We start from the raw sequence: 14765 nt of genomic DNA, 5'->3' as shown, positions 1-14765 counted from the left end.
AGAGTCTCGCTATGTCGTCAGGCTGGAGTGCAGTGGTGCTATCTTGGCTCACTGCAAGCTCCGCCTCCTGGGTTCACGCCATTCTCCCACCTCAGCCTCCCGAGTAGCTGGGACTACAGGCACCCGACACCATGCCCGGCTAATATTTTGTATTTTTAGTAGAGACGGGGTTTCACCGTGTTATCCAGGATGGTCTAGATCTCCTGACCTCGTGATCCACCCGCCTTGGCCTCCCAAAGAGCTGGGATTACAGGCGTGAGCCACCACGCCTGGCTGATGTTAATTAATTTTGTAGGGAGGTTGTAAAAAATTATCAGCAATAATTCAATCTATCTCAGGGGTAAAGTAGCTAGACTTGACTTTTTGAGATGATTCACTTGGGAAGTTGTGTGGAAAGCAGATTCCAGAGAGGTGATGCTGTAGTCAGAGGGACCAGTGAGAAGGGTCAGGTGAGACTTAGTGAGAACCTAGGCTGAGTAACAGTGAGCTGGGATGAAATAGAGTTGACTCAAAAAAATTATATGATATAAAACCATCAGGACTAAAGACTTAGGGTCATTTATGGCTGGTTTTCAGAAATCTCCATTTAACTAATATACCCAACTTAAAACACTGTCCTAGCTTCCCTTGCAGCTGGGAGGTGATCATATGGGAAGCTCTGCCTATTAGAACATAAACAAAATTCACTGGGTCAATTACCAGGAATTTTTTTTTTTTTTTTGAGACAGGGTCTCACTCTGTCGCCCAGAGTGGAGTGCAGTGGCACGATCCTGGCTCACCACAACCTCCATGTCCCAGGCTCAAGCGATTCTCCTGCCTCAGCCTCCCGACAGCTGGGATTATAGGCACGCACCACCATGCCCAGCTAATTTTTGTATTTTTAGTAAAGATGGGGTTTCACCATATTGGCCAGGCTGGTCTTGAACTCCTGACCTCAAATGATCCACCTGCATCGGACACCCAAAGTGCTGGGATTACAGTTATGAGCCACTGCCCCCGGCCACCAGGAAAAGTTTTTAAAGGGGCATGTGCCCCTTTGCAGTTGTTATTACCTTCTTCCTGCCTTACATGTAGCTGGATGGCTAGAGTTCCAACAACCATGTTATGGACACGAGGCAATCATCCCAAAGGGGACTGAGCAGAGAGAAGGAGCCTAAGATTTTGACGACCTCATGAAGATACCATACCAGCCCTCAGCTGCCTCTCTTTAGAATACCAGGTAGGTGAGAAAAAATAAATGACTTTTTTAAAGTGACTGTTTTTTGAGTTTCTGTTTTTAGCAGTCAAATGAAGCTCCTGACACCATACATGACCTTAGCAACATGAAGCAACATTATTCATTCATGCAGATAATTATTATTCTGAATCAATGACCAAAATTAGAAACATCAAAACCTTAAGGTGATCTAGCTCAACTGTAATCCACTGCTAGTGTATATAATTTGTGGAGACTTTTTTTTTTTTTGGCTTTCCTTCTTCCTTGTCTTCCCAACACAAGTCTAATTTTTCCTCTCAGCCATCTATCTGATTTCTCATAACTATTTGGTGTTAACTGATCAGAGGGAGTTAGCAGAGAAGGGGGCTGGCTGTTTCATTTTAGAATACGACTCTTGAAGAACCCGTGATGGAGGAATAAACAGAAGTCCTGGTTCCTATTTCTAGACAAGAGGCTGCCCAATGTAATATGTAATATCAGTAATAATAAGGTTGCATTTCTGTAGTGTGGCTCGATCAAGCGCTTCTTGTATACCATATCATTAGCTGCCAGAGGGCCAGTAAGGTCGGATGGTTTGTTCAAGGACAAGAACTAACAAGTAACAGAGATAGGACTTCTCTTTTTCTGACCTTCACTTTCCCTTTCTGTGACAAAACTGGTCTTAGGAACTGTGTTGAGCAGAGCCTTCTGTGGGCGTGAGAGCGGCTTGGAGGTGTCAAAGAAAAATTGCATCCGATATAGTTAAACAGACAAGGGGGAATTATTCAAGGCTATTGCAATAGGGAAGAGAGAGAGGGAGGGAGAGGGGAACTAGTAGAAGACTAGTGGAGGAGATTAGGATGGGAAGTTGGTCAGTGTAATGAGGCCATTTGTGTTTCCTAATCGGAACTTATTAAAGTTAGGCTCCTCCTCTCCACAAACACTAGGAGATAGGGACCCTTTTTTCCCTTGATGATTACATTTCAAAGGGATGCCTCACAGATCCCTGAGAAAGATCCCCAGGCTGTAAAACCCAGCAAGAGGCGAAGAGATTTACATGTCAAAGGGTCAGAGGAAACATTCACCAATGGAAGTTGGCTAAAGTAAATGCTCTGAGAAAAGGAAGGTCTGGGGCCTACAGTTAGGAAGAAACCTGTCTAAAGTTTAGTCAAGCTGAGGGGAATGTTAAGGCCATTTGGTCACCGTAAGCAGTACCACATTTCCTTGCCTCTCCCGGGAGCCAGGTCTCAGTGTCCCCAATAGGGGACACGCACTGACCGGCGGGTGAAGGGACTGATTTTGATTATCATCCTACCAGATAGAGATTATTCCCTCTGCACCCGGGTTAACTGAAACCCGGTGGGGGTAGATCCTTGCCATTTTCCGGCCCTGTACCCCACTGGAAATAACATGCGGTGGTCAAGGGCATCCACCTCTTTAGGCAAAAGCATGTTTTCAGCCCAGAGACGATTCCACCCAACTTTACAAGAGGATAGCCCAAAGATAGAAGCCAGGGACTCAGACTTCCTCCTTCCAGAAATAACCATCATAAAAAAGCCGACCCAGTAAACGCCTGGCAGCCTGCGGCATAGAAGAAAATGGAAATCTCCTTGGCTGGCATTTCAGCTTGCCTGAGGGGGCTTGCTTTGCTCCGAGGGGAGGTGACTGTGCTGACCTTCAAATCCAGGTTTCAGGAAGCAGGAGATGAAGGTATTTTATTTTCGCCTAAAGGCTTTGATATTTTTCAAATAAAAATTTAAAAGATCCAGTACCTTCTCCCGAAGCTTCTTCATAGAGTAGTGGATTTTTAGAAAAGACAAAGGCCTAGGGGTGGGGCGAGAGTGGGGGGTGGGGATGGGTAGCCCCATAAGAGCAGTGCCCTGAAGCCTCTTTTCGCCCTTTTCAGACCATTTGGATTTTCTTAAGCTCCCCCTTCCCCCAACCCCCGTTTTTGCCATTTGCCTCTCCTCCCATTCTCCAAAGTGCAAATAACTGGTTATCCCTCAGGTTCTGCTACCCCATCTTTCCTGATCCCCGATCCCTCCAAATACGAAGCACCTCGCATTTGGGTCAGCAGCTGTTTCCCCTGCCTGGTGACAAGGCCGGTGTGCAGAGGGCAGAGGAGGGAGCTTCTTCCGCCACACGGTGGCGCGCGCGAGCCTCCCAAAGCCCGGGCGGCCACAGCTCCTCACCTTCTCCCCATTCCAGCCCCACCCGCGCCCGGGCGCAGAAAGAGCCGCGCCCCCAGCCCTCCCGGGCAGGACAGCGGGGAGCGCACCTCGAGGGCCCGGGCAGCGGTCGAGTGGCAGCTGCGTCCAGCCCATGCGGGAGCTGCTGCGGGTTACGGGTGGCCCCAGCTCCAGGCTCCTCCTCCAGCCGGTCCCCCACCCTCCACCCCTTCTCGACTCGGCTCTGCAAATCGAAGGCTTCCCGGAGCAGCCTAGGAGCGGCCGCGGGCGCAGCGAAGGCGGCAGGAGGAGCGCAGCAGCCTTCGGGCAGCCGCGGCGGCGTCGCTAGAGCAGCCGGGGAGGCGCCGCGGTGCCCGGCGCGCCCTCCAAGCTAGGAGAGGGGAGAAGCCGGGGGCTGCAGCTGGGCAAGGGGGAGGAAGGTGCGTGTGCGTGCACGCCTGTGTGCAAGGCAGAGAGTGCGGGGGGCGACAGTCTCGGCTTAGGGCGGAGGAGAGGGCAGGGGAACGGGGGTGCAGCTCCCCCGCTGTCCCCGAGGATTTCCCGCGGCAGCCCCGGGCCCCCCAGTGCCCCTCACCATGGACTTGCGCGGAGTTGGGACGAGCCTCGGCAGCAGCAAGCTGCTGGCTGCCGGGCCCTGGGGGAGCGCGGGCGCGCGCGCGGAGATGGCGAGGTAGGATGGCCACCCAGCGCGACCCCCGCCGCCCCAACCCAGCGGCCCCTGGGCGGTGCCGCTGACTCGCCGGAGCGCACAGGGGTGTGGGCGGAGGCGTCCTCGCCGCGCCCGCGCCTTCGGGAGTCGCCTCGCCTCTTCCACCCACTTGCACCTGCCACCCCGCGGATACCATGTCGAAGGCGGCCGGAGGCGCGGCGGCGGCTGCGGCGGCGGCGGAAAGTTGTTCCCCAGCCCCGGCCGCCTCGTCCGCGGCCGCGCCCGCGCCCGTGGAGGACCTGTCCAAAGTGTCGGACGAGGAGCTGCTGCAGTGGAGCAAGGAGGAGCTGATCCGCAGCCTGCGGCGCGCCGAGGCGGAGAAGGTGAGCGCGATGCTGGACCACAGCAACCTCATCCGCGAGGTGAACCGCCGCCTGCAGCTGCACCTCGGCGAGATCCGCGGCCTCAAGGTGAGCGCGGGCCAGGTGGGGAGGCGCGGCGCGGCTGGGAGCGGGGTGCCCCGAGGAGGAGGCGGGGCCAGGCAAACTTTCCCTCCCTCCCTCAACAGGTGACCCTCCCCTTCTCCCGGTCGGCACCCCCTATCCCCAGTCCCCAGCCCTGTGAAACTTTTCCAAACTTTGGAGGCGTCTGCTCCCCTCCTCTCCCCAACACGGGGCGCGCCACTGTCTGGCTGTTCGGCGTGTACTGCGGCGGGAGGCGCTGAGGACGCTGGAAAGCAGGGAGGGAGGTGAAGGGCACGCGAACCTTTCATTTCTTAGGGAGGCTGGAAAATCTGTGCCTGGGGAGCCGGGTTTCAGTCAGTTAGGCGGAAAGGCCAGTGAGGGGGTGAATCCAGGGGATCTTCGCCTTGGAGGGTCGGGAATGCAGCTGCTCTGGGCCAGCAGCTCTTGGGCGGGCAGAGGGCGAGGAAAGGGTGCCACTGCCAGGGAGAGCGGCTGGCGGGGCGCCCGGGAGAAGCAGCGGACGCCACCCTCAGAGCAGTCTTGTGTCACCGGGTACATAGGAGTTCAAGCTCTGCCTTCACGTCTTCTCCCAATTCCTGTGCTTTCCCTCTCCCAGAGTTTGGAAGGCATCCCCTGGAGTTGCCTTACTCCCCTTCCCACTTAACCCCAGGTTGACTGGGGGAAAGAGGAGGAGCAAAGAGACTCAGTATGGAAGGAGCAGCGTTTTGACAGAGTACCCCAAGTGTTGGTCAGTGATGGTTTCTTTCTGAGCCAGCCCCCCTGCCACCCTCTTCTAGGAAAAGAAGGGAAACGTCCCCCAAGCCCACTAACTTTCTTTTCTCCTTGGAGAGCGCCGGGTCTGCGAGGAGTGTGCCTGCCCAGCTGCAGTACACTAGTGGCCGGGAACCGCCCTGCTGGCGAGCACCGCAAACTTCCTCTCCTTCCAGCTAGCGCTGGTGCCTCCTGGTATTCCTTCCTCTCATTGTTCTGCTTTGTTTATAGGAAGCCAGACACAAACGAAATCACTGCAGGGACTTCAGGGAGCAAATTCCCGAAGGCACAAGCTGTTCTTTTCCCCTTTCCACTCCTATCCCCACATATCAGGCAGTAGATGCTGTTCCTGAATTGCCTCAGTGCTCCAGCTCTGGGATTCTGGGGCAAGGAAGAGTGGGAAGGGTGGAATGCTCAAGGCTCACCTATGTGCTGGGCCCAGTTCAGGTGGAGATGGCCCTCTCCCGAGGCCGGAAGTCATTGTCATATAGTCCCTAGAGTGGGTGCAGGTAGGAAGATTCCTCCAGTCAGAAAAATGCCAAGGCTTACTCTCTCCTTTGGTTGAATTCATCACTAACAGAGTGTTTATTAAGTGCCATGCTCTTTGGGGAATAGAGGCAGGCTAGTGTAGTAAGAAGATGATCTCAGAGGTGGGTTTGAATTCTAGAAACCTCATTTACCAGGAGGGTGAGCTTAGGTAATTACTTTCTCAGATCCTCCTTTTATTCACCAATACAATGCAATGATAATAACTTTCTGAGGGTGTTATGGCAATAAGTTATGATTATGTAGGGGAAGTTTTAATACTTGACTATAAAATGGTAGTTACTGTCATCAGGAAAGGACTTACAAATCTATGGCTGTGTGTCTCCAAGATTTTGGTTTCTTAGGCAGAGCTGGACAAGGGGGCATTAGTTTGTCATCCTCTAATTTGAGTTTCTTCCATGGTCTGAACAATAGTGTGATTTAGAAGAGCTGGAAGAGTTATTATTAAATGTTTTAATAGTATGGAGCATCAAAATAATAGCTCAGAAACACTTGAAAGTTCCTTTAGGTTGTGTGGATTGACTGTGTGTGAGGTCTGTGTGTGGGTAGGGGAGGGGGATGGTAGAGTGGGTTGGTAGAGTGCCTGGGCTTCATTCCAGTAGCTTCATGTAGAGAAGTAGCTATTAGGTCAGCTAAGGGCCCTTACACCCAAGTAGGAAAGTCTCCTTGTGATCTAGATTCATGACCTGGCATTAAAAGACTTTGCAGTCTACTTCCTTATCAAGTTCAGAAATGATGGGGGCAGGTTGCTTTCTGATGCAGCTTCTACTCTTCTCATGTCATCCCTGGGCCGCTGCAAGGAGCGGACTCCCAGGCTTCTGGCCCACCTTGGGTGTGCTGTGGTTTTACTCTTTGGAGAGGCCAACCTTCTCCCTTCTCTTTTTTATTTTGGCTCAGAGCTTCCTTGGACACCATAGTAATCCGTAAATGTGGTTGATTGAATAAATGATAGGTACATATATTTATTTTGGCTTAACTGGAAGAAAAGAAGTATTTTTTTTTTTTTTTTGTTAAGGGCGTGGGGGAGCATCTGAGGGCTTGGCATTCTCAGTTGAGAACTATAAATGTAGGGGAATTAAGACCATAATACATTTTCTTTTTTATGCCTCTTTCTATGAGCTGACTTTGAAATTGCATCTAAATATTTGTAGGCTACTAGGTGTTATTGTAGCTGTGGACACAGGAGATGGCAGCATCAGTTCTTTACTTTTCAGGGGCCTGTGGCCGGGTCCTAGCACTGATTGACTTGTTTGTGTTTAGATATTTGGGAGGCAGGGCAGTGCAGGGGCCCCAAGAAGTGGAAAGATAAAGAATTTGGATTCTGATAATTTGGGCAGCTTTGGCCAATTGTTAAACTCTCTGTCGTTCGGTTTTCTCATCTGCTCGTGGGGATTTTAATTCCACATGAGGTTTTATGAGGATGAAATATACCATAGATGAAGAAACCCCAGTGAAGTTAGATAGTTTTCTCAAGGTCACACAGACATAAAGTGTTCAAAATCGGCCTGCTTTCCTTTTCTTTTGGCTAGTTGACATTCTTTGCTTAGAATGTGTGGTCCTGGAAGGGGTGGACAAGGGAGATTCTAGTTAGGGTTATGTTGTAAGGAACTGGATTCCTGAGAACCATGTCTTTGGACTTCTGAGCACATACCAACACTTCAGGCTGCTCTGACCCAGTATCCCGGTTGGGGGCTGATTCGGGATGAATCTCTGTAGATTTGTTTTCTGCATTGCATTAATTTCCCTCCTTGGTTCCTAACCCAACCACCGACCCGCCCACCACCCTGCTCTGCAGTGAAGCAAAATAACAAATTAAAACAATTATTTAACTGTAGATACAGTACTTGATAGTCTTCAGGCATAAGATTGAAATTTTGGTTGGTGTGCTACGAAGTGGACTTCAACTTTTAAAAGTCCACTTAGACACTTGGATAATTTCTGGTGGCCGGTGGCAATGTTAAAAGGACACCTAGTGTTTTGCAAAAGAAAGCCCAAGTCTTAGTAAGGCAGATTTGAAGAAGCTGGATCACAAGGTTATTATGAAGCTGGCTGCTTAGCTGTTCATCAGAAGGCAAAGGAAATAGCTCAGAACTGAATAGTAAATAATATTCTCAAGAAAACTAATAATAGAAAGAGGGAACTGTGATATAGAAATGGGAGTGGGCCAATACTCACTCCTATCTACTCCATCTGGAGTGCTGAGAAGTGTATGTTTCACTCCTTTTGGAAAAGGCATTAGCTCCGTGAAGCCGAGGGTAGCACCAGTCCTGTTTACTTTCCAGCTCTAGAGAAATCAGAAGTAGCTGTAGGATAGTCAAAGGGAAGTATTTTTATATGAAAATTTGTTTAGATGAAAGAGAACATGACTTGAACTTTCTATCAAATGCCAGGATTAAACTAAATGTTGAATAATTTTTGGAGCTTAGAAAGATTAATTTTGTTTATTATTGTTTTCTCCAAATATCCACAGCTTCTGATTTCCTCTAAAGCATCAGTATCAAGGGATAGTTTATTTTCTTACTACTGTAGACTCTGACATAGCTAGTGCTTGCTGAAAACAATAAGAAATTCTTCTCAGTAGCTATAGCTGTAGCCTGTTTTGGCCAGAGGCCTGGAGCTTTATATGGTTGATCAGTCCATAAACACATATTGAGTGTCCACTGTATGCAAGGCACCATGCCAGATATGTTGCATATTCAAAGAAAGACTTTTGGAATAGACCCTGCCCTCTAGAAGCTAAGATGTCCACATTAGAAAGGAGAAAAAATTGATATCTAGTGATTGTTCTAGCTAGAGTGTGATACAGGCCTTAAACAGTGAGTGGGAAAGTTACTTCCCATGAATATTCATTCATGGGTACTTTTCTGTGCCGGGGGAAGCTTCTCAGAGGAATCTCTCCTCTTAGGTTCATATGGGGTAGAAGATGATATTTTCTAGTTGGAATGCACAGACGTAATCATAGCTCATAATTAGCTGACAACTAAAGGTGGAAAGGCAGGGGACAGCCTTTCAGGCCTGGCTGAGGGTTTTATTCATTTTCCCTGGCAAAGGAAAGGTGATGGGGATTGATAAACAGGAGAGGCAAAACATGCAGGGGGTATTTTTGGTGTTTTTTTTTTTTTTTTTTTTTTTGAGACAAGTTCTCACTCTGTTGCCCAGGCTGTAGTGTATCGTGATCTTGGCTCACTGCAGCCTCCTCCTCCCCGGTTCAAGCAATTCTCCTGCCTCAGGTTCCTGGGTACCTGGGATTACAGGCACGTGTCACCATGCTTGGCTAATTTTTGTATTTTTAGTAGAGACAGGTTTCACCACGTTGGCCAGACTGGTCTTGAACTCCTGACCTCAAGTGATCTGCCCACCTCGGCCTCCCAAAGTGTTGGGATTACAGATATGAGCCATTGAACCCAGGTGTTGTTGTTTTTTGTTTATTTTAAATTTCAACTTTTATTTTAGATTCGGAGAGTACACTGTGTGATGCTGAGGTTTTGGGTATGATTAATCCCATCTTCCAGGTACTGAGCATAGTATCTGATAGTTTTTTAACCTTTACCTCCCTTCCTACCCCCCTAAGAGCCCCCAGTTTCTGTTGTTGCCATCTTTATGTCATGAATAGCAGGGAGTATTTTTGAAGGTCTGATTGAGGAGTGCTTGCGTTGGAGTGGGTGAGGGGAAGGAGTGGATGGTGCAAACGAAGGCAGGGAGGCTGCCTGGGAGGCTGTTGGCAAAGGTCAGGCCTGAAAACAGAAAGTGGCAATGAGAAGCGAAAAGGAGAGGTGGGAGTTAGAAGCAAAGGAACAGAGTTGTTGGTGATGCCAAGAGTTAGAACTGGAGTTAGAAACTAAGCTGCATAAGCTTCTTCCTAATACCCACAAATTCACTCCCATGACTTTAGGAAGTGGAGGATGTGGTTGACAGGTGTTTTATAATTTGTTTTTTAGTCTATGTTAGGGGCAGTGTTGAAATCAGCCTGAGTCTAAGTGAATTCAGCCCCCTTTCTGAGTACCTCTAGTTCTGGATCGGTTCGCAAGACCAAAGATTTTCAGGCTTTTTGAAGCAGTGAAATCTTAGGTAGCAGCCCTGTAGCTGCCCCTGTTTCATCCTTACCAAACTACAGTGCCTCAAGGAACTGCTGTCTCCTTGACTGTATGCATAAATGGAGAATAGGTGGGAACTCTGCTAGTCATTTTAAAAATTCCTTGGCTTCAGGTATTTACGCAGGGAGTGCTGTGTTCTCCATACACAGAAGTAAATAGATGAGGTCTCTGTTCTTGTGACTCTAGAGAAGATGTAGTCTAGAATGAATGGTCATACTCACACATTTCTTCTTACAAATTGCAGTAAGTCTGAGGGATGATGGTAGACCATAGATTGGGGGTGGACCTTCTATAGAATGGTGTCTATGGGGAAGTGACTTATAAAATGAGACCTGATGGTTGTCTAGAAGGCTGGGGAGAGCATTCCAAGTGAGAGGGAAAGGGCTTGCCCTTTGAGGACCTGAAACACAGCCTCAGTGTGTGATGAGGAGGGGTGTTCCCACCTTCTCCACTGCTACCACACGTCCAAGCCACCATCATCTCCCTCTACCTGGATCAGCCCAGGAGCCTCCTTGTTAATCTTGCAGCTTCCACTTTATCCTGACCCTCCCTTCTTTCCTCCCCTACCCCAGTCAGTCTGTTTTCCACACAACTATGGAGATTCTTTGCAAAAGGAATCATGTAATGTCACTCCTCTATCCTCAGCTCCCTAACAACCCAAAGCCTTTCCCGTCGCTGACCATGCCCTGCATGTTCTAGGCGCTGATGCCTCTCAGACCCCCTTTCCCATGTCCGTTGACTTGCTCTCTGTTCTTTAGGCATGCTCACCTCCCTGTACTTGAGCTCTTGCTCTCATGCTGGTCTTAGGGCTTTTTACTTGCCCTCTCCCTGCCTGGGATCATCTTCACTCAAATGTTGGCTCCTTCATTCCACCCAGGTGTCTGCTCAAATGTTTCCCTTCTCTGTAGCGGTATCTTCTCTTGAAAAAGAGTATTCTTTAACCTGCTTCAATTTTCCTTCCAGAACTTCTCACTGCATGACGTTATGTTCTATACGTGTTTTTTGCCAGTCTTTCCCACCACAATAAAAGCTGTACCATGTCAGGGTCTTTGCTGTGTCCACTGATATATCCCTACCACCTGGACTGGTACCTGGTACAGTAATAGATGTTTACTGAATATTTGTGAACAAGCAAGTGAATCATCACTCATGCAGGAGAAGTAGGCAGAATCAATGTACCTGGAGCCTTGTGTGACTTAAAGGATTTTGCATTGTATCCTAAGGGCCATGAGATTAAAGGATTTCAAACATGGGAATGACAAGATGAGCTAAATTTTGGAGGTAGAGCTCCAAAGCCTTGTTTGGTTTTGAAATGGAAGGTTGAAGGAGAAGGAGATGCCAGGGATGACCCCAGGTTCATATAAAGAACAGTGGAACAGAAAGAGGAGGCATTTGCTGAGAGGTGCAGTTTGGGGAGAGAGGTCTCTTAATTTAAGGCTCAGGTTGCTTGAGATAAGTGAGAGATGCCTGGGAGATGTTCAGGTGGGTGTGGCAAGGAGGGGTTGGATGTGCAGGGCTGAAATGCCACTAGAGGGCAATTGTGCCTTTCCCTACCAGGGGAATTGGGGCTGCATATTCCATGTCAGGGCTGAAGATCTAAGCAGTGCTTGCTGTTTACTCTGTTGAAAGGTCTGTGGTCTCAGGGCTCTTAAGCATTTCAAAGGTCACAAGCAGTTATTTTTCTTTCTTGAGGGTGAGGCAGGGGAGCCTTGTTTTTATCTAGTGACTGATTTCTTGATAATGAACTGGTTGCTCCCTAACTACTGACCAGATGACCTTGGACAAGTGAAGCGTTGTGAGGTCCGGTTTCCTCGTCTGTATAAGAGACATAATAATTATTATCCCCTAATGTTTAGGTAAAAATTAGATGACATAATGCAAGTAAAGTATTGTGCAGGGATAGAACTGATACTTAAGTTAGTTTAATTTTTATGGCCATAATAATTATTATCCCCTAAATGTTTGGGTAAAAATTAGATGACATAATGCAAGTAAAGTATTGTGCAGGGAAAGAACTGATACTTAAGTTAGTTTAATTTTTATGGACAGCTACAAATCTTCAGCTTCCTCCTACTCCCTCACCTCCTCCCCTAACCTCACAGGTAATTCACCAGTTACAGGCTCTCCCTTTCCAGGAAGTCTGAGCCTGCTGACACCTCAGATGTGTACTTCCCTTGAATGGTTGTGTCTCTCTTTTCAGGATATCAACCAGAAACTCCAGGAGGACAACCAGGAACTGAGGGACCTCTGCTGTTTCCTGGATGATGACCGGCAGAAAGGCAAGAGGGTGTCTCGGGAGTGGCAGAGACTGGGTCGCTACACTGCCGGGGTGATGCACAAGGAAGTGGCCTTATACCTGCAGAAGCTGAAAGACCTGGAGGTGAAGCAGGAGGAAGTGGTGAAGGAGAACATGGAACTCAAGGAGCTCTGTGTGCTACTAGATGAGGAGAAGGGTGCAGGCTGCGCAGGCAGCCGCTGCTCCATCGACAGCCAGGCCAGCCTGTGCCAACTCACAGCCTCCACCGCACCCTATGTGCGGGATGTGGGTGACGGCAGCAGCACCTCCAGCACTGGCAGCACTGACAGCCCAGACCACCACAAGCACCACGCGAGCAGTGGCAGCCCAGAGCACCTGCAGAAGCCCCGGAGCGAGGGCAGCCCGGAGCACTCCAAGCACAGGAGCGCCAGCCCCGAGCATCCACAGAAACCCAGAGCCTGTGGGACCCCAGATCGCCCCAAAGCACTCAAAGGACCTAGCCCGGAGCACCACAAACCCTTGTGCAAGGGCAGCCCCGAACAGCAAAGGCACCCGCATCCAGGGAGCAGCCCCGAAACGCTGCCCAAGCACGTGCTGAGTGGGAGCCCGGAACACTTCCAGAAGCACCGCTCAGGGAGCAGCCCTGAACACACCAGGCACAGCGGAGGGAGCCCGGAGCATCTTCAGAAACACGATCTCGGGGGGAGCCTAGAGCATCTCCCCAGAGCCAGGGGCACCAGCCCGGAGCACCTCAAACAACATTATGGAGGGAGCCCTGACCACAAACACGGAGGAGGCGGTGGAGGAGGTGGAGGCAGCGGCGGAGGCAGCAGGGAGGGCACTCTCAGACGGCAGGCGCAGGAGGACGGGTCACCCCATCACCGGAATGTCTACAGTGGCATGAACGGTGGGTCAGTATGTGCTGGGGTGCTGCTTGGGCTGGGGAACTCAGTACAGAGTTACGAATGATGATGGACTTTCCAGCCAGTAGGAAAGTGCAGGCGCTAGCTAGGGAGTGGGTTTGGGGAAGGAGCAAACGTTGGACCCAAAATCATGATATGGGGTTCTTCTCCTCCATCTGTTTTTATTCTAAACAGTTATCAGTCACTGTGAAGAAGTTTGGGGATGAGGGTTTATGGGAGGGAGAGGAACAGTAATTCCTTAGGACCCTGAGTTGTCAAAGGGAAATCTTTGGGTATTGGTGGCAAAAAATAGAACCATTCTAAGAGTCTTTCATCTTAAACCTGAGTATTTTCTTAGTGGTGTGTGCTGTTTCCTACTAGAGCTTGTTTGTGGAATGGTTGCCAAAAGGATTTTGAATCAAGTTAATAGGTTATGTACAAGAAGAAATGAATATTTCTATGAAAAACCAATAACATTAAAAAAGAAGTATGATGTTCCTAAACAGGCTTGATGCTGGTTTGCCCAAATGGCTATAAATATGCCTGACTTTACCTTAAGGATTTTTTCCACTGTGTTGGAGGCCTGAATCTGTGACATTTCTTTGCATCTGAAACGCATCAGCTGATTCCCTTTCTACTCACTCAAAATCCACCAACACTGTCATCAAACTCCCTTATACATATTCCAAATAGTGTGCTCTCTTACACTGCAAGAGACTTCTTTCCTGGTTGTTTGAAAGTACCTTTTTAAAATGTACAGATGTGTTTGGACACTCTTTTGGTTTCTAAAGCATAACGTCCACTACATTTGCTGAGGCAGTGCTAAACCTGAGCTTTTAAACCGTTTTGAAGAGGTTTAATTTTCTGCTTCTTGGATCTGAAACCACTTTGCACTTGAGAGAGAAAAAATCATTTCTTAAAGAATAAAAAACAAAAAAAACTCCACAATCCTTTTATGTTACCTATGGTTGAGTTGTAGCTAAAACGATTGATTTTATATACTGTGGGGTTTTGTTTTCATTGAAAATATTTGAGGGTTTTTGCTTTATTTGGAAGGTGCTCTGGAGTCTGCAGCCAGCTCCAAGCAGTAGTGGAGGAGGCTGCCAGTTTTAGCAGTGACAAGAAGGGGTAAATTTCAATATTGTATTTGGGGATTTACCTGTTGGATTCCATTTTATCCTAATCCTTTTCTCATAGTGCTGAAAATTGCCTCCCAAAACTTGACTTCAAATGCATGCAATGTTCTTTTAAGCACAAGTGGAAATAAAAAGGTTGGGAAAGATGAGAGGCTACTGCTTTCTCTGTCGTTGGGAGGTGGAGGCCCAGAGAAGCCACTTTACCTGTTGTCTTGAGGCGTCCTGGTTGGTGCCTTTCCAAGGTTGAACCTTCACTCACTCTTTCCAAGAGCCGTGGAGATGCTGCCCCCACCCCCACCCCATTGCTGTAGGCAGTCTTGGCTGCCCAATTCTGTACGGGAGATGCAAGTCATTTAAAAAGAAAGTTTGGTTGTGTTACTATCATGAGATTGGTCATTGGACATGAAGCTTGTCTTTGGAGGGGGGATAGTGGAGTAATGGGAAGGTAAAGTTAATGATTTTTCCATTTCTTGATTACTTTTTAATGAGCTTGAGAAGTAAATATGTGCACCATTAAAAGGAAACTTTGTCTCTGAAACTAAAAGAAAATATTAGGGACAAG

General features: G+C 48.6%; 1 protein-coding gene across 9 annotated transcripts in view; it reads left to right on the top strand.

Moving 5' to 3' along the window:
- The first annotated feature begins 3451 nt into the window (after positions 1-3451).
- CCDC85A (coiled-coil domain containing 85A) overlaps positions 3452-14765 on the top strand; it is a 203142-nt gene continuing 191828 nt past the window's right edge. For 2 of the 9 annotated variants that reach the window (XM_024354359.2, XM_016948565.3), the window contains exons 1-2: positions 3453-4503; positions 12109-13072. In XM_024354359.2, coding sequence (XP_024210127.1) covers positions 4228-4503; positions 12109-13072 — 1240 coding nt within the window. In that variant the 5' untranslated portion in view covers positions 3453-4227. Of the gene's footprint in view, positions 4504-12108; positions 13077-14765 lie in introns of all 9 variants that reach the window. The other 7 variants (XM_525759.7, XM_016948564.4, XM_016948566.4 and 4 more) reach the window with 5 other exon arrangements.

This window comes from Pan troglodytes, chromosome 12 (genome assembly GCF_028858775.2).
Source record: "Pan troglodytes isolate AG18354 chromosome 12, NHGRI_mPanTro3-v2.0_pri, whole genome shotgun sequence".
Taxonomy (NCBI): Eukaryota; Metazoa; Chordata; class Mammalia; order Primates; family Hominidae; genus Pan; species Pan troglodytes.
The sequence above is the reverse complement of the archived record's forward strand: the minus strand, read 5'-3'. Positions and strand labels throughout refer to the sequence as shown.